Below are 25824 nucleotides of genomic sequence, written 5' to 3' on the forward strand. Positions count from 1 at the left end.
AAGACTGAGGCCCGCCCAGCCTCGCTGTGGCAAGGGGCAAGTAAGGGTACATACACACTAGCGATTATCAACGCTAAATTACTAGTAGCCAGTAAACAGATTTGACATAAGTTAGACTAGTAAACGTTTTGAATTAAGCGCCTGAAATAAAATTCGCAACAGAGGTAAGAGCTAAAATCGACTTATTAAATTCACTATACTTTTGGAGATTTTCTTGACAATAATACAGCTATACTAATATTATGAAAAGGAAAGAATTATATTTTTGTGTATAATGAAATAACGCGAAAACGACTGGGCTAATTTTAAAAATTTCTTTTCACCATTAAGAAGCTACTTTATCAGTGAGCTACACAGTCTACTTTTTATTTATTGTTTAAATTTACGCGGACGGAGTCGCAAGGAACAGCTAGTAGGACAAAAATTTATCGAATAATTTTTATCATTATTGCACAAAACTAGTACAAATAATTAATTACACATTCCCAACACACTTACGTTGTTTATATGCATCGCAACTTTTACAGTAGTATAAGGTAATAATCGATAGTGCAAAGGGGTCCTTAGGGTAAACTAGGCGCTGAATAGGATATCGTAACGAATAAGCGATTCGTTGACGGATAGTAATGTATTGTGAGGCAAACGCACGCAGAAACATAATCGCTAAAGGGAAATTTCGTACCCGGGAATTTCCATTAGCATAAGTGATAATTATGTTTTACTAGTTTTAGCCCGACTCAGTCAGTGTGAAATTAAAAAAACAAAGTAAACCGCCTATGTTTTCTTCCAGACTATCCTCTATAACCATGCCAAATTTCATCGAGATCCGTTCAGTTTAAACTCTAAACTCTAACAAACATCTATCCATCTAAACTTTCACATTATAAGATTAATATGTTATTTTGATAAATCCCCTAGAAAGACCTAGTAAATTTTTAATGGAAATAAAATGTAATTCTAAGTATCTCGTATCTAACAAAGTACCAACTCCTGATGGAAACGTCATTATGAAGAAAGAAATTATTATGACTCACCAATGTCGTGTAGTATCCAGTATTCTTGAGAAAATACTTTCTGACATTATTGTACGTAATTTTAGACAATAATGTAATCGTAACAATATAAATCTACTTCGATATTGAATCTACGGTTCATATGAATTGGCGCGCTCTTCCTCATTCAGATTGACATTGACATTTGACAGATGACAAAAGAGACGCATGATCTAGTGTTGCCTTGCTTGTCCGGTAATTGTTTATGCGACATAGGTACCTAGTTTCTTGGAGAAAAACACTGGTATTCAAAAGTGATTTCAAATTGGATAATCTTGTCGTCGTGATGTCAGTAAAATAAAATATTAAACCAGAGTGTGAAAACGCAAATGACGATTTATATTGATTAACGATATCCTAGTTTGAAGTTATTACATCAATGAGATAGATGTACGAGTATAGTAGTGTAATAAAATTCGGGTTGGTTTAGGAACAGAATGGAATACCTTTCAACTTGTATTTAATGCTTGAATCTAATCATCTTTAACAATGTTACGGTCGCAAGTGACATCTAGTGGGAAAATAATAAACCTTTTAATATACCAGTTGTTTTTATTTTAGTTTACAATTATTTCGATAGATGGCGTAATCATAAAATAAAAAACTCCAAATTGCTGCAATACATGTGTATACTAACGGTTTTTGGACAATGGTACTTAAATCTATCTTCTTAAATTATCTATCATCAGTAGTTGCTGGTATTAGAGTGGTAATCTTAGAGCACAGTAATGTCTCCGCCACAATAAGCTTAAGACTGTTTTCTCCTCGAACTTCTATTATAACTGATACTAGTAAAGTTTCGCTTTGTTCCCGTACAAACCCAAAAAGATATGGTTCTCCTGCCGTGGAAAATTTACGTTCCCTTAATGTGATCACAATAGCGCTCAGCATTGTCGGTTGTCGTGCTAACTGCTTTGCACTTACTGCACTGATGCTATTGTCATGTTCTGGAACCAGCTATTTTTTCCATTAGTGGTTGTCAAATTTTATTTAACATTAGTTTAGTTCGTACTAATGACAGTTACAACATACAGCATTCTTGCAGATTCATTGTCTACCAATAGCGGAGACTAACTATGCCACCCATTCCCCACCAAATATACACTTAAAATAACATAATATCTATAATAGATAAGACCAAGCAAATCATAATCGTTCGTAACAGAGCCGTGGACGGACATAGTTCGACTGACCCGACCCACATTCATACTAGCCAGTGTAACAGGAACTATACTCCACACAAAACTCATTCCTAGCTGATACAAATGAATGATAATTTGATACCGGGTTAGAGGTCTCGTTATACTGGTTAAGTGTCGCTTAGGGCAGTCCTTAATACCACTTGGTGGTTATTAAATAATGTAGTACTTATAAAAAATATAAATACATCAACTTTTGTTCATTTTTCATGCCTTCTTATAATGAAATTGCGTGATCGATACAGGTAAGTGAACTTGAACTTTCAGGACTGACTTCATTATTTTTGTACATATTATATAAAACTATACAAGATGTTGGTAAAGCTAACGTCAGCATTGACCTGAACCTTGTAAAATTCCCATTACTTTAAAGTGGATTCTACGGCTATTACTTTAAAGTTTTTTTTTCTTATAAAAAATAAATTGAATTATAAAAATATTTGCTATCTTTACATTAATTCTTGCAACAGTCAGACTAATATTTACAGCGTGTATATTTATTCAATGAGTTTACAGTTACATAGCGCAATTATCGGCCACATATTACGACAAACATCAACATCTGTAGATCAAGAGATTTCGGTAATCCGCCTCAACGTGTTATTTTTAACTACTTTAATCTATCAATTGGCCACATTGGAGCGACAGTTAAATAAGTGCTAGGTTTGTTCCACGCTGGCCTAACAAATGCACCCTGTATTTAGTAAGACTTTACTAATATTAAACGACGACAAAGTTTTTAATGTCTAGATTAATTTCGTATATTCTTTGTAGTTTAGCTAAATATCAGAAAATGCAGGAAAACATTTAATAAATCAAGAAAATCCTGTATTAATAAAATTCTGTAACTTTCTTGTAATGTTTATTTCCGAAACGTTGAGTAAGTTTTATTAAAACCGATAAGAAGTTGTTTACATTAATTCGCAACACTGTTACACAACAGCGATGCGAATTGCTAATGATTAAAATAATATGCTATTTGATTTATAAAAAAATGTATATTAAATTTGTCATAGATTATGCGGTGTCATAGAGCAAGAGACTTTTTAAGTTCGAGTCGAATAATGTTAGAAATAACGTTATTCATATGGATTAGATTTTACAAGAAAGTTGCCAGCGAGGAATTAAAAAATAGAAAAAAAAACATATTACTCACGGATAACGTAGGTCTTTAATGGTGAAAGAATTTTATAAATCAGCCCAGTAGTTTTTGAGATATTACAATACATACAAAAATCCATAAATACTAATCTTTCCTCTTTATAATATTAGTATAGATATTGATGTGTTTAAGGAACAGATTAATTAAATTATAATATTAGACACAAGTGGAACTAACCATTTGTGGTGGGTGTCTACTGTCTACCTAGGATTGTTCAGTGCATGCGACACCGACGGCAGAGTCGCACGTTCTTTCCGCGACATTCTATCGGAATGAGACTTTCGTCTTTAAAACTCTATGGAAAAAGTTTAAAAGGAACACAGTGATAAAATTTTGTCGCACCATTTTTTATTATTCCAGTGAGTATACTTTATCATGTTTTAAATTTTTGTTTTTATATGACGTTAATATACTTTGATCTCTGCCCTATTTTCATATTTAGAATAATATTAGTACGATTGATGTATTTATTAATTCTTTTAATAGATTCGCATCAATAACATCAATAATTATAATTAAAACATTTTTAAATACTTGGCAACTTTATCTTCATAGCTGTTATTTTATTTATTGAAATATTTCTAGATTAAATTAACATAAAAGAATAATTGAAATTAATTTGTTTATTTTTAAACAACAAAAAGAATAAGGTCGATAGAATCGGCCAGCTAAAAATGTAGCCAGCTGAATGTTTACACACAAACGAGCTGCTAAAAATAGTATAGGGTAGGTAGGAGTGATAATAAATTTCCGATATATCACCGCGACTAAATAACTAGTTCAAGATCGTATCAATGGATTCCCGGACAATATTTTTGATAAAGCGCTAGTACTATTTGGATTCGGTCCAGGTACGAAAATACAATAGTTAGAAATGTCTCGATGCAAGTCTGCCTGGGCCACTGATAGCCGCTAATGTCACTCTGACGTTAAAACGCATATTTAAAATTCTCCAACCGATATTCTAAGCAGAGTGATACATTCCTACATACCTCAGTCTATTCTAATAGTGAAGAGAAAATGTTTTGTTTTTAAAATACTCAAACAATTACGATGTTTTAGCAAATAATAAGCTCTTTTATCACCGACTTAGTTTAGGTTATGTTTTCTTTTAAATCGTATATTATTTATGTGTCTTATTTTTTATTTGCTATGTTTTTTATGAGGCTTATTAGCTTAGCTAATAATAGCATTAATTATTTATTTATTACTATTATTATTTACTTATTACTACTATTTTGGCGTCGGTCGCCTTTCGATTAATACATTTATCCTGCGATCTAACTGTGAATGAAAACAGCGCGATGAAAGCTGCACAAACCAACGGAGAAATTCAAAGATATGTGTGAAGTTATAAAATTCCTTTTTCTTTTACTAAGGTTAACTCACCTTGTCATTATTTAATTATATTGTTAAGATAGTTATATCGTTTTAGTTGTCATAATATATTCCATTGCAGAATATGTTATTTTAAAATAATTGAAGTTGTTTAAAAAGAAGTGAAATGAGTAATGACATATTCAATGGAATGTCATTTTTTTATTTTAAAATACTGTATAATCTATACATATAATAAAATTGGAGTGTCTGTTTGTAATATCAAATGAAAAATTCCATATTTCGGGAATATGATGATATTTGCGTTACTGATAACTCTGATTTGAATATTGCATTTAAAATTATTTTATCTGTCTGTCCGTCCACGTTTGTTCCGGGTAATCTCCGAAACGGCTGGGCCGATTACGACCGGACTTTCACTGAAGTAGGTGACATAGACGGGCATATTATAGGCTACTTTTTTCTTGATATTGCGCAGACGAAGTCGCGGGCAACAGCTGGTTCATTATAATGTTCGTAAGACACGAGTTTGTAGCTTCCGTTTGATATCACAATTTATCTATTGATAGTCTTTGTTCAGATCAAGATGTATTTAGGTTTTGATTACAATTCACTTACGAAAAACGAGTCAAGACAAGACTTTCTTTTGTTTTGTCTATATTTTTATTGAAGTCCTAATATTATCCAAGGTTATTATTAATTTATTATTATTTTTACGACTTATTGTAATAGAGACTATGCACTGATGTATGTTACATACAATAGGTATATCAATATCAATCGATAGTCGTTTGTTTTATTAATCATTGTCAGTACTAGTTTGTATATATAAGGAAGCAACGCGATAGGACGTAACACAATAGTACGAAGTAATTTCGGACTTACGAGAAGACGACATCTTACGAGAAAAATTGTATCTCTGGTCAGTTTAGTCAGTGATAAAATAGCTTTTTAATATGGAAACAATTTTAGCAATCGGTTCATTAGTTTCGGAACATATTTAATGAAAATAATCAAATCTTTCTTCTTTATTATATTAGTATAAATTACTAGTGTAATTACGTAAAGTTAGTATTCTGTGGGATTTTACTGTCGTAAAATCATATATGAAGCAATAATTTTTAACAAGTACTTAATTTAAAAATCACAATGGAAAAACAACCACATATCGAAAACATTCGATTGAGGCCAACGAAATATAAACTATGTTTAAACATTTCGTTTATTTGTACATCTTGTGTTACTTACATGTAATACTAATAACCATACTTTATGCTACTATTTGTTACTTTGGTTTACTTTTTTTATTTTTATTTCAACGCGAATAATTATATCGCAAAATGTCGATAATCCATGCACTTATGTATTACGAGAAATGCATCAAATGTCAAGAGTGTGTAAACAAAAGAGTAAACAGGTTTTAATGTTTTCACTGCAAGGAATGCGTAATATTGTTACATGTGGACAAGATCCATTCTGAGTCATACGTACGACTTTTGTGAGAAAATAGTAGTTCTTAAAAATAACCAAACCTGAGATTTGTTTAAAATTTATTTGCTGAAAACATCACAGAATCATGCTAAAGGGAAGTAACCGGAAGCCGTCGTGTAATAGAAAAAAACGTAGTTAAATTGTCTGTTAATAAACAAAGTATTATTTTTTACATATATGCCAAATTTCATCAATATCCGTTCAGCAGTTTAGGCCACAAACTCTAACAAACATCATTCCATCCATCTCAAATTTAGCATTTACAATATTAGTAAGATATAGTATTAGTAAGATTGTAGAACAGTATCTAGAGTCTTAAAGGGAAATGTACGGGATATAAGCGCAACCGGAGCGCAATTGTGCACTAAACGACCGTAAGTCACAAGAGAGGTCACTGACCTTTAGATGTGGCTTGCTATTTCTCTCAATGAACACCTCCGTGAGGTCAATTGATTGTCTCTGACGTCATCGCATCTTATCTATTTATAACATGCATTATTTATGTTGAATCTAAACTTCGATATTAATATAATAAAGTGTAAACACACACTTCTTTGTTGCCTAAGATATCAGCAATTACAGCATATTTTTGAATAATTACTTATTTAATAAAAAGCCCTACACATACGATACGCTTTAGTCTATATACTTTCACGGTATTAAACTTAGGTGGTAAATAAATTGGAAAAAACCCTATATGTGTGAAAGGGATAATAAACTATCAAATGCCAACTTTAAGCAAAATTATTATGGTAGCAGTAATTTTGACATTTGCAATTGAGAATTCGACAAAATTTAATTTCGCAATTAAAAGTCGCACGTAAACAGCTAGTTAAATATAAAAGGAATCTAGATGAAATAATGTATGCAGATTAGAGTATAAAAGAGATTTTTTTTTTCTAACCATATAAAACTAGGCGGTGTCTTTTCTTGTAAATGTATGAATATAATGTTGCTTTCATTATGAATTCCTGTAAACTTTTAAACAGTGTGTCACATTATTAAATGATCTGCATAACTTATACAACATATCTTATATAAATCTGCCACATTCTCATATGTAATTATATTTATATAAAGTAAAATATAAGTCAAATATTTTCCTTTTAAAAGATATTATAAAACACAGCCATCATACTAATATTATAAATGCGAAAGTTTAGATAGATGGATGGATGGATGTTTGTTAGACTTTGAAGCCTAAACAGCTGAAGGGATCTCTATGAAATTTGGCATAGATGTAGAGGATAGTCTGGAAGAACACATAGGCTACTTGCTTTTGTTTTTTTATTACGCGCGGACGGAGTCGCGGGCGTAGGATAGTAATATATAACGTCAACAGTAAGACCTGAGACTGTCGTTACTGCTGTTGAATAAATTACAATAAACCGAATAACACCTTGATATTTAAAACCAGTCAAGCCATTGGCCACATTGCAAATTGTGAAAAACCGTGTAAAAACTGTGCATGTTATGGGAGTCGGGTAATCCATCTATGCTAATATTATGAAAAGGAAAACTTTCTATTTTTATACACATATTGAAATAACTCAAAAACCACTGAACCATCTTAAATAATTGTTTCACCATTAAAAAGCTACGTTATCAGTGATTAACATAGACTGTATTCTTTATTATTTTTTTTAATTTCACGCAGAAGAAGTCGTTAGCAACAGCTAGGTTGGTAATAAAATCATAACACTTAACTCTATAGTATTTAACATTTGACAACTAATTTCGCAGGTACACCATGGGGTCAATGTTCAGGAGCGAGGAGATGGTGCTATGCCAACTCTTCGTGCAGCCAGAAGCCGCATACATATCCATGTATGAATTAGGAGAGGCGGGAATCGCACAGTTCAGAGACGTAAGTATTAGTAATATAAATGTACAAAATGGCTCATTGAGAAAGTGCTACTAGGTTCTTTCAAAGAGGTAAATACCTATTGGCGCATTGGCTCGTTGAAAAATCTACAAGCAATTTTAAAACGACAAAATGGCATTTTTTGGTGTTGGTGTTGGTTCGGAATTTTTCAGAGCTCCGTCTTTTAGGGGGAAGACAGTGTTATTTAGTATTTGGCCCCGTAAAAACTATTGGCCAATCTCAAGTGTGGTGGAAGGTTCCAGAATCATCAAGGAACGGAATCCAATAGCTTATTTTGTGACGTATAACCATGCGCTGTACATTTAAATTCATCTATTAACGCATAAACATTGTACAATTTTGTTAAATGTATTACAATCATGTTGCTATTATATTTTACATACGTAATCTCTTAAAAAGATCTTTTTGTGTTGTTTGTATACGTTTTAATTAACATTGTGTTTATTCTACAATATGCAAAAATCGCCATAACAGTATGTTTAGTAAATGCATATTTAGTTTTGTTCAATTAAACTCGAGAACATATAGACAATTATCTTTTGGTAAAATCAACAGTCTTTATCTTCGAACAACATGCAATTTTGACATCCAAAAGACAGTAAACACGAACATTGACTGCTTTAACTTTTCGATGCACAAAATAAACTCAAATAACGAACATGTGCGATAGTCGATTGTTTCGCAGCCATTTCAACTGTTTAGTTGCACAACTAAAAAACGAGTAGTGTACACCTCCATATAAGCTCATAGCAATCACAGCGAGACTAAACAGTTGTGCGATAGTTTAGTTTTATTCTCTGACAGCAAGACACGTACGTAAATACAGTTCATTGAAAAACTATCTAACAATGGGCTTTAACCGTTGAGATAAAACAAACTGAATATCGACAAAGTTGTTATCGACGGCAGTTTGTTTTGACAACCGCTGTACTAATAAGATAGGAATGTTTATTAAAACAAATTCCTGTTAAGAACACACTAATTATATTGAAGTATTTCTAGTACACAATTTATTTATAAGAATTAATCAAAATTAATTATAAATGCGAAAGTTAAGATGGATGGATGGATGTTTGTTGGAGTTTGTAGCCTAAACGGCTGAACGGATTTCGATAAAATTTGGTACAGATGTAGAGGATAGTCTATAAGAACAATTAGGCGACTCACTTTTCTTTTCTTATTAATTCCACGCGAACGGAGTCGGGCGAAAGCTAGTAAGAAAAAATATTTGTAATACATGTTCACTGAAATCGTTAGTTTAGTGGCTTTTTGTGCTATTCTCACAGGACTCTTATGTTACAACGATATGGATTCCGCTGTTATTGTTATTTTTAACCGACCTCCCAAAAGGAGATTCTCAATTCGTCTGTATATATTTTTAGAAGAAATTAATAATCATGTTGCATTTACTATTACATAAATAATTTTAAAGCGGTTACTATTATCACTTTAAAATTTACTTCCAACAAAAACGTCTATACTTGTCTTTGTCGCTTATGTTAAACTCACTTTCACCTATAGACAGTTGACAGGCGAATTGTTTTCACCTTGTTTTTGTTAACAATTTGAAAGTTAATTTTGTAAACGACCTTCCGTTTTCCTACATCGCGTAAATGCATAGATAAATATGGTAGACTTTAAGATTTTCAAAATCTATACAAGTAACTTAATAAAAAAAATTAATAGTGTATTAAAAAGGTAGTAATTCGTAGTAGGGGTAATAGAATTATAAAAACATTTAATAAAAACGTCATCTTTCCTTTCTTATATGTTCTTAAATTAATGAAAAAGTATCTTATTGCCTTGATATAAAAATCGGAATGCAAAACTAGTTTATTAGTAAAGGTCATGGTCGGGGTCAAAATCGCTGATAATGTGACAAAGATATTTTGTACGACATTTTATCACAATACGTTAGTTGCCTATTGTAAGATTTATTTATAGCTCGTACACGGAACGGCAACGTGTTCCTAACGTAACTTCGTAAATATACGAAAAAAAATCTTAATTGATAATTAAAATAATTTAAATTAAGTGTTAGATTATAAAAATCCGCTCTCTTTTTTAATACAACAGTTATGTTTAATTATTTATTATGATTTCGGTTATATCTCTGTCTTCATGTTAAAAAATGCGTCACGTATAATCAAATTTCGTTACAAGACAGAGATAGAAGATATAGCGTGAGTTGTGAAAAAGAGAGATAGCGTATTTTCAAGACGGTGCTGGCATCTTGTAGTAATTAAGTTTTATTTTGTAGATGTTACAGATATTTAGGTATATGTTTTAATGTTAATTTGGCGTGTATAGCGTAGCTTTTAAACTACTATATTCTTGTTATTTTAGGCTAATGAAGTTTAAATACTTTGCTATAAAGAACAAGTCATAAATCTTTGTTGTATTTTTTTAAACTCTACATCTAGTAATTAAGGGTATCACGAAAGTCCATGCAAATAAGGGATCGTTAACCCTTTGAGTGCAGTGACATGGAAACATTTTAACAGTTTCTTTTTCAGTGAATACACAAAGGGTTAATGTACAATAGATTTGTAATGAACAAACAAAAGATTATAATCTATGGTTTGTTAATACAAAGATTGATTAATATCTTTACTATTATAATAAAGCGTAAACACACACTTCTTTGTTGCCTAAGATGTCAGCAATTACAGCATATTTTTGAATAATCTTTTTTTTAAATAAAAAGCCCTACACTTGCGTCACGCTTTAGGCTATATACTTTAACGACATTAAACTTAGGGGTAAAAATTTTGGATAAAAATCCTAATGTGGGAAAGAGACCATAAGGTGCTGCCAATATCAAGGAAACAAGATTGCCAAGGTTTGTCATGTCATGTCAGTTTGACATTTGGTATTGATAATTTGACAAATGTAAACAATATAATATTATTTTCATAATTTCATGCGGATGAAGCCGCGCGGGAACAGCTAGTAGACTATAAATTAAAAACAAAGGATATATAATCTATGGTTTGTATTAATATTGCATAAAGTTGCAGATTTAAAGATTAAACAGCTATGCGTCATTTAATCCTTTGATATTGTACGGTTTTCCTTATTGCAAAAATGAATTATTATTCGATTAGTTAGTATTGTAAAAGTAGATTTGTTTGAAAATTATATTTAGGAGGTTTATATTATTCCAGAAAAAATCCAGTAAAAGATTTTCACCTATTCTAATATCATAAAGAGGAAAGATTCGTATTTTTGTATTATACCGAAATAATTCGTAAACTATTATACCGATTTCAGAATTTCTTGCACCATAAAAAAGCTTTGTTATCACTGAGTAACATAGGTGACATTTTTATTTTTTTAATGTCAAGCGGACGAAGCCGCGAGCAACAGCTAGTAAAATTCTCGTATATGTAAAATATTAAATAATTAAATTTATTTATAATAGCTAAACAATTGAGCTGTAACATGTACCACAAACTACTAATAATTAATTTTTCATACTAATCAGCGGCACGCATAAAACCATGCACCGAAGCTCTCACAATAAAATCTTCAAAGCGCAAAACTTTAAAGTGATCGTAAATTAGAAGCGTAACAACGTCTTAATAAAATCACTATCGCTTTTGGGTTTAGTTCATTGACGTATGCGTTTTACATTTAAAAATAAATTTCAACTAATTAGGTATTAACACGAAATTAATCAGATTTCTTTTAGACGTAGTATAACTGAAAACATTATAGGAAGAGGAAATATCTCTATGTGTCATCTCCTTCATAGATCAAAAGTTATGCATCTTTTGTTTAATGACTGAGTTGTCACTGCTTGCCTTAAAGAGGTATTTATAGCACCCCGGGCTTGAGATGGTCGAGCGCAGATGGCGCTCAGCCTAAATCTCGTTTATGAGTAACTAAGCTCGAGGGCTCAGGAGCCTCGGCTCGGGTTGAATACCAGATTGGAGTAATGCATCTAAATAGCGGATGTCTATGGGAAGCGGTTGTTTATCATTTCGACGAATTCTGATGAACGCTTGCTCTTTGGCGACCTTATGACATAAACAAATTTCAATTATTATTTTCCCTACAATCTTTTTGACAAAGGTAAAATATATTAGAATTTTACGGTTAGAACCCTAAACGTTAAAACATTGATATCGTGACTTACTTGACATAATTAAAAAATATTCCTCCATGACTAAGTTATGAATATTACAGTTACGCACGCATCTAGGAAATGAGTTTCCACGCCTGTCCTAGACCCTTGGTGCCTCGTTATTTTGTGTTGGGAGCGGCCATTTCGTGACCTGCTATCGATTTGACAGCAGTGCCGTTTTATTCAGGCAGCTTACCCTTTATAAGTGCTGTCCATGTAGGCCAAGGATGAGTTTTAAAAAAAATGAAGGGAAAATTCTGTTTCGGTTTTACATGAAACTTCACTTGATGAAAATTAAAAAATATTCCAGAATTAGACTCGGAGTAAATTAAAAATCTAACAGTTAGCGTGGTATGGACATATGCGGAGCAGATAAACAAGAAAGTATTAAAACTTAATGGATGTGGATGGCTACAAAGAAAGATGAAGACCGAAGAAAGTATGGATGGATTGTGTGAAAGAGTATATGCGTAAGAAGAGAGTGAATTCAGACATAGTTGATAGAGATAGGCACATACTGTGCTGACCCTCCGTAGAGACATGAACAGGTTGATAATGATGATTGTTTATTTAATAAGTTTATTTCTTTGTTTATAATTGTAAACTAAAAAATAAAACACAAACACAAATATATAGAAAAATAATAATAACCACAGTAACAATACAACAGACAGAATGTATTCTATCTATTTTTTGAGTTCTTTTTTATTCAACGCATTTTATATTGTACAGTACTAATATTGTGAACGATGGAATGTCTTTTCACTAGAATCATTTGTTAAAAGGTCACTTTTACTACGGAAAATACGTATGAAAACAAATGACATAATGCGTATAGTGCGGAAAATTCTACGGAATCAAAGCTATCGCATTACTATCAAATACTAACCCCGAAACCCGTAGTTATAAAAGTTTCGTGTATTATTTTCGATATCATTACCTCTAATCTACACTATTGTAAAAAGGATGAATACCTTTTTATCAAGTTTAACCTTTTTAAATCCTTGTAAAGTTATCTTTTTTTTTAAAAAAAAAATTGGAAAACCATCGCTTGACCACTATCCCACCTAGACCAAAGTGAAGATGTGGTCGAAGGATGGTACGCGCTACTAAAAAAATTAACTAAAAAGTAGTTTAGTAAATCATACTAATATTATAAATGCGAAAGTTTAGATGGATTTATGTTTGTTAGAGTTGTACGAGTAGAGTAGCCTAAACGACTTGACGGATTTCAAGAAATGCAGATGACAGCCTGAAAGAACACATAGGCTACCCATTTTTGTTTTTTATTATACCATGCGAACGGAGTCGCGGGCGAAAGCTTGTTTATAATATTTTTAAAAGTTAAAAAAAGATTTCATGCCATTTAATTAACACTAAGTAATTAAGACATACTAAAGATTTTGACTTTTAAACAAACATAAATGCTTAAACTCAAAGTAACGTTATTGCGTAAATCCATGAACGTAGAACAAAGATGGCTGTTTAAAATTCATCGCGTTATGAAGCACCTACAGATTTGCATTATAACTGAATATTTACATTAAAGCGTAGGATGAGCGCATAGCTATTACTAATCGTGGCAATGATTATATCCATGTTATGACCACAAAGTTATATTACATGTTTAATCAAACATAACACAATTTAAATGAATCTAATAAAGTAGTGAAACAAGGGCTTAAATAGGCTTATTATCCACTGAACGAAAAACACTACCCTGAAGTCATAACATCATTAAATTCAACCTAATAGGTTGATGATTTTATGAACATTTCCATAGGCATTTAGCTTCTGTTTTAGTTTAACTTCTCTATTTACATCAAATGAAGACGAATAAAGTTGGAAGAAAATTGAAGGACCGTGGCCAGAGGTAGAAATGAAATGACTGCTGGATAAAACCATTCAACAGTGGTAGAGCCCGCTTTAACATCTTCGCACGAATGGGTCGGCTCGCCCAGTGCAATACCACGACCACATTGAAAACTGACGTCAAGTGAAAGCTATTCCGCGTGTCCTATGATGTGTGTGGAGCTGGAGGCCTAATTTTAATCCCTTTTCCTTGCTACTTAGGAAGGGATGGCAAGGTAAATTAGATTTGACGGTGGAGAAGACGCACAGGAAAGGGAAAATATCTTTATGTGCGTGTCCACCTCCGTCGATTAAGGGTAGACAACGCATTTGCAATTGCGGATGTCTATGGGCAGCGGTCGCATCGCCATTTCGGCGGTTTCAGGTGGCCGCTTGCTCGTTTGCCGTCTCATAATATAAAAAAACTAAGACCCTCAAAGGGCAGTAGATCTATAAGTATTAAGATGCGTGAAACGGAATCAACACATTTAATATATTGTGAATTGATATTAGATGACATTATGACGTTACGAGGGACACTAAAGCCGCGCCTTAACCCAAAAGTACGGCACATCATTCACATTCCGGCTTCCAGTTTTATTGATATTGGGTTTCGATATGTAGCGTTCACAAAAAAAAAAAACATTATTTAATATTTATTCGAAGTAAAAGATTTTACTTCTGGCATTGAATAGCTTTTTCTGGCTTATGGCCACTTGGATAAATTGCACTATTAAGTAGACACTGACAATTAAAAAATATATTCTAATGTTAATTACAAAAGACATAGTAACAATAATTTATTATTTATCTTAAATGCCAGCGACCATTTGACCTCAATTAACATCAATAGAGGACCCAGGCAGTTGACAATTTGGTGTTTTTGCGTTGACATTTCCATGAAATTTATGGCCTTTGTGATAGTGACATTCGTGTTATTTTCTTTTTTAATAAGGAAGCCAAAAAACTTTAAGTCTAATAAAACATTTGTAATAAAAAACGACTTATCAAAATTTTCAACAGCAATATCAACAAAACATACAAATTTGGTGTTCAGTAGTGTACACTTGTGTTTGGTCTGTCTATAATATCCATTTAATGTCTTATCTGTAGCTTACAATCACAAATATATGTACTATATCCCACTTTACATAAAGGAGAGTATATTTTAAGTGCAAAATACAATCTCTTGGGCTAACAAGCAGTATGATATGAATACAGCCAAAGAGGTTGCATACTGGCCACCAATAATTTTGAGTGGTGTCTTATTAGAAAGATAGAAAAACAAAAGACGGAAAATACTAGAAAAGATGTTATCGCGATATTGTTTTGTTATATGATTTTAAATAAGTTTTTAATATGAAGGTTTAAGTTGGAAGAAACTATTTGTTTTGTATTTTACTGTAAATTAATGCATATGTTAATCCAGTGACTTTTATCAGGTGTGAAGGGTAATTAAAAAGTTAATCAAAAAGCAGAATCCCTAGCTATCTTACTGACAGATAGAGATCCTGGTACCGTTATACTCGTGTTATAGGAACATCCATATAAATTTAACAGCCGCAGTCGGCGGTCGGCAGAGCGTTGAATTACTGCCCTATTTTAATCAGGATGTAACAATTTCATGCGCAACACTGTTGCCACAAAAATATACCGTTCTCTTTGATAAGTTGAACATAATGTTTAGACTACAGATGTTAAAATTCAAATCTCAATTAATAAATTCGTACAACGTGAAACGGTAGTAATCGTTCAAGAAATGCGGCTAAAATAATTAAATAGACGTCACACGTCTTATCTTATCTCCATCGTTGTAATATTGATACGTTACATTTCAACAAGGGATTAAATGATAAGAGAACGACCCTTTCGTGTATTACAAGCTTTACAAGTGACAACACTTGTATTTCTCTGATAACTTCTTCTTTGTGTTGTTCTTTGAGGAACATTGACGTTCTTAAATAATATCCACTAGCTTTCGACCGCGACTCCGTCTGCGTGGAATTTAAAAAAGTAGCTTACGTATTCTTTCAGGCTATACTCTACATCTTTGCCAAATCTCCTTAAGATCCGTTCAGCCGTTTAGGCTACAAACTTTAACAAACAGCCATCCATCGAAACTTTCGCATTTATAATATTAGTAAGATTTTCTGTTAAATTTCATATAATTTGTACCCGCATGTTTTATATCAAGCTTAAAATAGCTGAACCCTTAACTTAGCAGAATTTTATTTTTTAGAATAGCAAAATAATATTCATAGCACTTAGCCTTGATGACCCAAGATGTCTAAAAAAAAATAATAAAAAAAAAATTCTGATGTATCTCTACAGATACACTAACAAGAAAAGGGTTAATAAAAAAATTGAAACCTTTTACACTAAAGATAGTTATCAAACAATTCACTTTGTAAGTGTTAAAACTACAGAAAAACCTAAGTATAAATATAATCAGGTCCATACATTACGTAATCACTTGAGATCGAGCGGACAAGTGGAGGTGTTCATTGTCATTTCAATTAGCAAACAGTAATTGCTGCGATATACCAGCTTGTAATCACATACTCGTGGATAATATTCATTACACTAAATCCCTTTAGTACGCAGAAGCAACTTTACGCTAGAAATACATTAATTATCTATAAAATGTACACAATTTTACGTATTAAGATATAGCTTCTTCAACTTCTATATACATTTTTATATCAAACGAGCGAGCGGCCACTTAAATGCGCCGAGAAAGCAAAGCGACCGCTGGGCATATATATCTGCAATTGCAGATGCTTTGCCTACCCTTAATCAAAGGAGTAGACGCACATAAAGTGGATATTCCTACTCCCCTATCCGTCTTCTTCACCGTCAAATCCAGTTTCCCTTCCCTAAGTAAATAGTGGGAAGTTAAAGTGAGTAACATTAGGCCTCTGGTACTACACTCACAAGACGAATTGCAGAATTGCCATAAAATTCTTGTAGTAATGTATTCTTTTATTTTTAGTTGAACCCTCACGTGAACGATTTCCAACGTCGCTACGTCTCAGAAGTACGTCGCTGCAGCGAGATGGAGCGCAAGCTGCGATATGTCCGCGGTGAGCTGCCCGAACCTCCTCCACCTCCGAAACCCTCGCCTACACTACTCAGCCCACGGGAGATCAATATATTGGAGGTGAGGAACCCCATTCTTATACATACAATCGTCTTAATTAAGGTAGCTACGAGCTACGAAAGTGCTACGGCTAAAACGGTGCAAGGGTCTACAAATGCTAAGTATACCTTTGCACTCTAAAAATATGCAAAATTGTTTTTTTTTTTATGAATGAAACAATCCTTCAATACTAACCATTCGCAAATGTAAAAAACGCCACTATAATTGAAGTAGTAAAATTAAATTGCAAAGCAAATCAAAAAGTCTCTGGCATTGAATGTGTTATCTGTTTGTAGTCCGGTATTACTGAGAACTATCGAAGTAGACCGGTTTGTATTCCGTTAGTCTAAAAATATCAGAGATTCTTTTCAACGTGTAATTCCGTATAATTAATGGCATTGCACGCTGCGAGGTATGTATAATCAATGGGTGGAGAAATAGTGCCAACGTCAACACTGACTCAGAATTTCAATATATCTATTTCTTAAAACATCCGACGATACCAGATGGCCAATAACGAACCACTAAGTGTTTAAGTGCTCATAAAATAATAAACTGAATTGAGTTCTCGACTCAATCAGGAGAACAATACTCGATAAACATTATTTTCAACATATACATAGATACAAAAAGAATTATTCTTTGAATTGGTACGTTACCAAAACGTACGTAATATGAAGTCAATAGTGTTTAATGTAGAAACTTAACCCATATCCTTTTTTCCAGGAAAGAATAGACTACGTCGAGTCAGAGATTCAAGAAATAACCCGTAACGCTCAAAACTTGAAGACCGATTACCTCTCATTGAAGGAACTCAAACTTTTAATAGAGAAGACCCAAACGTTCTTCCAAGATCACAGTCATCATAGAAAGATCTCCGCGTCAGTACAAGTGTACAACAATGAAGGGGTCTTGGGACATCTTGGTTTTATCGCAGGAGTGGTAGCGACCCCGAAGGTGCCATCGTTTGAGAGGATGCTGTGGAGGATATCTCATGGGAACATCTTCTTCAAGCAAGCTCAGATTGACGAACCGCTTAAAGATCCGGTCACTGTAAGTTTAAAATACCACAGTACTATTGTTCGCGACGGTATTTCTAAATCGCTACAACTTAGGGCCCCTAAGCGAGAATATCGCCTTCTGAAATGACGGCAACGCATCTGCAGTTTCTCTGGTATTGCGGACGTCCATTGGCGTCGATAATCACCTCGGTATTCCTGCTATTCGTTTCTCTCTTTCTGTCATAAAAGAGTTTCTATACTATTCTTGGAACTCTACTTCCTTCACTTTTGTATTTATTATACCGTTAAAGATATTGTCAATCGTGAAGCAATCGTGTTTTGTTTCACTAATATTCGATTGGATCTCGTAGAGCGTAGAACTACATACGAACGTCATTTAATCAAATTACCGACAACCGACTACCGGTGGATTTCCTACTGAATTCCGGTTCTTTCAAGATCTAACTATTTTAATAGAAATTGCACCTTTAAGGTTAACTAGACTTTTCTAGCATTATTATGGTTGCAAGACATAAACACTTTGTAAGAATATTTGACCATACACTACTCTCATTAAGACTTTGACAATTTGGTAAGCAAGAATAGTCTATAGAATATTTTTAATAATCTTATAACTAGATAATAATATTCTTTATTCGAATAGAAGCGAATGACCTGTTCGTTTGACCATTAGGGAGTCTATCTTGGCAATAAACGGTGTATTTTAGTTCATAATTTGTTAACATTAACTGCTAATTAAAATTCAATACGTTGTTTGATTTGGAACCGTCTTGTTACAGATACAAGCCGATATTTACAAAACAATCGTTCCATACAGATTACAGACATACGCGTACGTCGCTTTATTTTCACAAACGTACCAGAAGTGTAAAAGAATTTTAAACATGCATTTCACTATATAGATGATAAAATAGATTGTTTATTAGCATATACTCTTGCTTTATATATCCTGTCTTATTTCTATCTTAGGATACGATTTAAAATTCAGATACATGAGGAAACTCCAGAAAAATAGGTCATCGTTGAATCTAGTTACCGCAATCGTTAATGTCCTTAGATATAAAGAAAGAAGGTAATACCAACCGGATAATGCTGGTATTCACTTATGAATAATATTTATTTTAATATGTAAGGGAAGATGCAATCTAAACAAGCTTATCAGAGGTAGTGCCCGCTTTAACATCTTAGCACGAATGGGCCTCCACACCCGGTGTAATACCACGACCACACAGAAGACAGGCGTGAAATGGAACTAATGCCGTGTTTCGTCTGATGAGTGTAGGGCCGGAGGCATAATTTAAGTCCCTTTCTCTTTACCACCCTTTTCTTATGAGAGGATGGGAAGGGGAAGTGGATTTGACGATGGAGGAGATGCTTAGGAAGAGGAAATATCCTTTTTATGTGCGACTCCTCCTCTGTCGGTTAAGGGTAGGCAAGGCATCTGCAATTGCAGATGTCTATGGGCAGCGGTCGCTTCGCCATTTTGGCGGATTCAGGTGGCCGCTTGCTCGTTTGCCATTATATGTTATAAAAAAAAAACATATTTCTAACGTAAATAAAATACAATTAGTATTATCTACTAGTATTCTTTATATTAAACTCAAATTGTTGAAAACGTAAAAAAATGAATCTTGCTTTTAATACCAACAAAAGAATTGTGATTACGAGCCCATTAGTACGGTGAATAGTAAGCAAGTATGTGTCGGTCGTCAACCCTTGTTTTTAATATTGATTTTTCAAACGGCTTACCGCCGCAATGCTTTTTATAAAGAACTAGACGCTTATAGAAAACGACGTATAGAAAATAACTTACGTTAGTACCATAAGAAGTACACAAAAATGTCTTAATAAATCTTTTCCACAGTAGAATTAAAACTTAGTACTCGACTAAATCAGTAACTAAATAAGTAACGAAGTAAATTAGTTTAAAGATAGGATCATTGTTAACATATAAACATACTAATTTCAAGGGTCATGAACTGCAGAAGACCGTCTTCGTGGTATTCTTTCACGGTGAACAAATCAAATTAAGAGTGAAGAAGGTCTGCAACGGCTTCCAGGCTACGTTATACCACTGTCCTGCCACATATAAGGAACAGCAAGAAATGTTGGCTGGAGTTGACAGCAGAATCAAAGATTTGGAGATTGTAAGTACTATGTAAGATCTAAATGGCCGATAATTATAAAAGAAACTCACAATTTTCAAAGGTTCATTGCAGTTTAAAGAAGCAAACGAGTAGGACAACAAAAATGTTATACTCGTATACACAACTACCAGTTTAACGTATCCCAAAATTTGAGAACAAGACATTGATGAACTGAATTGTACTTAGATTTTCTAAGAATGTACTTGTATCATACTAATATACTGCGAAAGTGTAGATGGAGGTATGGATGTTTGTTAGAATTTGTAGCCTAAACGGCTGAACAGGCAATGAAATTTGGCATAGACGTAGAGGATAGTCTGGAAGAAGACATAGGCTACTACTTCACAGACGGAGTTGCGGGCGAAAGTTAGTTTTTTAATAAAATCATGTACAGGTGCTAGAACAAACAGAGCAGCATCGTCGGCTGGTGCTCGCAAACATCGCTCGCGATCTTAGCACGTGGCTGGTAGCGGTGCGCCGGGAGCAGGCCATCTACCACACGCTCAACATGTTCAGTATGGACATTGTCAAGAAGTGCCTTATCGCTGAATGCTGGGTACCACGCACAGATCTACCTATACTACAGAAAGCGTTAGACAATGGAGTGGTATGTACAAATATCTTACTAATATCATAAATGCGAAAGTTTAGACGGCTGAATCAACGTTTATTAGAGTTTGTAGACTAAAATGCTGAACGGATAGTGATGAAACTTTACACAGATGTTGAGGATAGTCTAGAAGAACACTTTGGCTAGTTGCTATTTTGTAATACTACTCGGAATCATTTACGGGCGAAAGCGAAAACAATAAATATTAAGGGGTTACCAGCAGTGTTTTTAAAAAAAAAAAAAACAAAGCATGAAGAAGAATGTTTGAGGTTCAACTTACCTCAAATCTATCGTTACTTACAAGAGTTTATATTTCAAGTGAAAATATCTATTGTGTCTTGTCAATATCGTGTTTATAAAGTTCTTGTACAATTTCAGAAAGCCAGCGGTAGTCCTATCCCGTCGTTCCTGCATCACGTGCCGACACACGAGACGCCGCCCACTTTCAACCGAGTGAATAAGTTTACACGCGGCTTTCAGAACCTCATCGACTCGTACGGTGTTGCTAGCTATAGAGAAGTGAATCCAGGTTGGTATAACTTTGTATTAAAACCTTTGCTTTCAACCTTTTCTTCACATTTAGAGCGGGCACATATTTGACTAAACTATCGCACAACTGTTGTGTGATTGACGATTATTTCGCAGTTCAACTGTTTAGTTACACAACTAACAATCGAGTGTGCGCACATATAAGCTTATTGGAATCAAAGCGACTAAACAGTTGTGCGACAGTTCAGTCAAATGTGTGCATGCTCTTAGACTTTTCTTTATCGGTTTTTATTTTTTTTTAAATTTCCAGCCTTGTATACAATAATTACATTCCCCTTCCTATTCGCGGTGATGTTTGGTGACGTTGGCCACGGCCTTATTATGACCACGTTTGCTGCGATCATTATTATATTAGAGAAGAGACTGGCCAAGAAGAAAACAGATAACGAAATCTGGAACATATTCTTTGGAGGTCGATATATTATCTTACTGATGGGCATATTCTCCATCTACACCGGTTTGATATACAACGATATGTTCTCCAAATCTCTGAACATCTTCGGTAGCAGTTGGAGGAATACTTACGACAATGAAACCTTGGTGCGTCACAAAATGCTAGAATTAGACCCGGCAACGGCATACACACAAACACCTTATCCTTTTGGACTGGATCCCGCTTGGCAGGTAATTTCCTCACTATTGTAGTAACTGAACTAATAAAGTGAAAATTCTCTGTATTGAAGCTCTTATTAAAATATTAGGATTTTTTATCGTTTTTCAAAACTTTAATGCATTTAAGGTTAAGTAAAGACTTTACTCTCAAAAAGACAATTTTACTTACATGAGAATAGTAATACTAGTCGTCGATATTATTTTTTTTTACCTACTTCCCAAAAGAAGGAGGTTCTTAATTCTTCTGTATGTTTTTTATGAATACTACAATTTTTTTAATATATGTAGTGATAACTTGAATTTAAGTAAATTAAATGAGCTCACGTTTTTAATAGAAGAGGGTAACTTGTAAAGTTGTGCTCCTTCGAAAGTAATGTTTATTGCACCATAGTTGGTCCGAACTTTTGGTAGAACAAGTAAATTTGGTCCATTACTGCGTTTATTAATGAACCTGTTTTTTTTCTTGTTTTTTTTTTTTCAGTTCGCTGCTAATAACATAATATTCCTCAATTCTTTCAAGATGAAGCTCTCAATAATATTCGGCGTAATCCATATGGCGTTCGGTGTGACAATGAGTGTGGTAAACTTCAAGTAATTACTGTATTCATAGAAACTAGAGCACGTAGTTTTGTTAATTCTATGTTAGCATTTAACGTGATCGCTATAAGGTGCATTTTTGCGTTACAGCTTCTTTAAGAAGAACTACATGATCTACCTGCAGTATGTGCCGCAAATATTGTTTCTGTTCCTACTGTTTTGGTATCTTTGTATACTCATGTTTATGAAGTGGACGATGTACTCCGCTGTCTCGACTGGTAAGTTGCATTAAAAAAGGCGATAGAATAATTTGCAACAATAACTTTGGCAATATTTAAATATATAAAAACTAGACGATCCGAAATTTTGATAAAACTAGCTAGAAGAGATTTACATTTATTTTACAGTTCCAACTAAGCTCTAGACTTGTGCTAGGATATGGTTTACAATAATCGAATGATGGGATTCGAACTCTCGACCAGTGAAATATGTACCCCTAACCCTTTGCTATTGGGGCTTTTATACACCTTTTACTAGGAATATGTGTTGCCCTATCACATGCTTTTGTATCATCAGACCCGGCATACGGCACGTACTGCGCACCCTCAGTGCTGATCATCTTCATCAACATGATGCTGATGAAGAAGTCGGAGTCGCGGCCGCCGTGTCTCCAGCACATGTACGCTGGTCAGGAGCCGCTGCAGAAGACCTTCATCGCAATAGCCTTTCTCTGCATACCCGTTATGCTGTTCGGGAAACCAGTCTACCAGATGATAGCGGATAAAAAGAAAAAGGTTGGAAGTCGTTTTATCTTCATTCATAATGTCGTACTGACCCTATTAAATGGATACCTTAAATCTTTCTCTGAGAAAAAGTTCAAAGTTCTATTTCATTCTTATTTTAAACTAGCTAATCCCCTGCGGCTTCATCCGCATGAAATTATACAAACTTTATTTATTGTTACATTTTCAATTGAAAGAGTCAAAATTTAAATGGACAAATGACAAGGAAGGCTTTTGACAGTACATAACAATTAACGTTACCATGACAACCTTGTTTTTTTGATGTTTTCAGCTTGTTTTATGGTCAGTTTCCCGCATGATTTTTTTTTCCACAATATTTAACCCTTAAGTTAATTAGCATGAAAATATATAGTCTAAAGCGTGTCATAAGTGTAGGGCTTTTTATTACAAAAAGAACTATTCATAAATAGTGCTGTGAGTGCTGACATTCTACGTCACGAAGTAGTGTGTGTTTACGCTTTATTATATTAGTATAGAGTATAGAGTATAGATGTAAAATCCTTCTGCAGAGATACCAACAAGGGGTAGAGAGTGGCGAGGTGGCAAAGGACCCACATGACGGTGGCATGGGAGAGGTGCTCATAACACAAGCTATTCATACCATAGAATATGTGCTCGGTACAGTCTCCCACACAGCTTCTTACCTGCGTCTCTGGGCGCTGTCGCTGGCTCACGCACGTAAGTAGAAACACTTTAAAACACAATCTAAAACTAACTAACTTCTGTTAGGAACAAAATTAGTACCGTGCTATAGAATTGGCGCAACACTAGATTATCGGCATTAACGTCACGTCCCTAGCTGACAGCTGTCAATGTCACTAGAAGTATGTATATTGGCGCGCAACCTGGCTCTGAATGAGAAGTGTTGCTCTGAGTTTAAAGCGACAATATCAATTAAATAAGTTGTCTAAAACTTCTAACTAACTAAGTAACTGCCATATTCAGGCATCGTAAAAAGAAAAATCTTTATGTTGATTTACTTAAAAAATGTACTATTTAAGCCACCAAGTTTATGTTCTCTTACATGGTCACCTGTAAAAGCGCTCGCACGCCTATGACTAAACTATCGCACAACTGTTTAGTCTTGCTTTGATTCCTATGAACTTATATGGAGGTGCACTCTGTATAGTCGAGCAAATAAACATTTGAAGGCTGCGAAACAATTGACAATCGCACAACTGTGTGCGATTGTTTAGTCAAAGGTGCCCGCTGTAACAGAACCGATTAAATCGTTGTTTGTAATGCACTTAATTTGAATTCTTTGTTATAATAGTGAGACGTTCTGTTTTTTTTTAAGTCATTTAATCAATATTTTTTATATTTCAGAGTTGTCTGCGGTGTTATGGCAACGTGTATTACGTATAGGACTTGGCGGTGGGTCGCCTATAAATGCAGTGATGTTGTATGTAATATTCGCTGTGTGGGCGTTCTTTACACTCGCCATTCTAGTACTCATGGAGGGCCTGTCCGCTTTCCTGCACACGCTTAGACTTCATTGGTAATTATAATTAATTTACTGGATATACTCTTGATAATTCCGTATAGCAGATATTAAATAGGGCTGTCAAGTTAAAGTGTTGTGAACTTCGATCAAAGAATTAAAAGTAACTGAAGGTTATCTATCGAAGAAAACTTAAAAATTGTTTATGATCGGAGATTGTAGTATCCAAACAAAAATGTACGCTATTTCAGGGTGGAGTTTATGAGTAAATTCTACGAAGGTCAAGGATACGCTTTCGTTCCGTTTTCCTTTGCGGCGATACTTGAGCGTGAAGACGACGATTTGGTGGTACAGAAGAATGGCACCTCTCAGGAGTGAGACCAAAATTACGCAAGAAAATGACGAGGTTATAAATCGATTATATCTAGTACAAAGACTATAAATGATAATTTAATATAATATTTCTAGTTTTATTCTATATCTTTAAAAAAATCCTTGAACAAAAAGACGTTAAAAAGAAAATGTCTATTATTAAATTGACTGTTACCTTTGAATTTAATTGAGTCTTTGTTAATTATTTCAAAATGTTAAAAAACGTATAAATAATGCTTGAAATCTTTATCATGTTCTATATTTTATTCTATTTTTAATTCGACATTTAAAAATATTCTGATGTATTTATATAAAGCCCGCTACAGACGCTCGGTTTGGACAGTTTACTTTTGAGTTAAAACTGCGCATTTAAGCAAAGTTTTAAATATAAGCTGAAATTCAGTTAAAGACTTGCCTTACACAGTTTAAACTGTACGTTTCGATTCTTATTTAAAACTGTCATTTGGAATTGAATCTATACCGAG

At 33.8% G+C, this 25824-nt stretch overlaps 1 protein-coding gene across 1 annotated transcript; it reads left to right on the top strand.

Annotated features, from left to right (window-relative positions):
• Positions 1-3649: 3649 nt before the first annotated feature.
• Positions 3650-25467, top strand: LOC106106034. The gene is made up of 14 exons (XM_013286558.1): positions 3650-3772; positions 7986-8109; positions 17100-17267; positions 17973-18299; positions 20239-20415; positions 20810-21022; positions 21404-21554; positions 21825-22198; positions 22668-22777; positions 22874-23001; positions 23300-23517; positions 24036-24204; positions 24853-25024; positions 25219-25467. The coding sequence occupies exons 2-14, from the start codon at positions 7993-7995 to the stop codon at positions 25343-25345; spliced, it is 2451 nt and encodes an 816-aa protein (XP_013142012.1). The 5' UTR covers positions 3650-3772; positions 7986-7992; the 3' UTR covers positions 25346-25467.
• Positions 25468-25824: the final 357 nt, after the last annotated feature.

This window comes from Papilio polytes, unplaced genomic scaffold (genome assembly GCF_000836215.1).
Source record: "Papilio polytes unplaced genomic scaffold, Ppol_1.0 DF822511.1, whole genome shotgun sequence".
Taxonomy (NCBI): Eukaryota; Metazoa; Arthropoda; class Insecta; order Lepidoptera; family Papilionidae; genus Papilio; species Papilio polytes.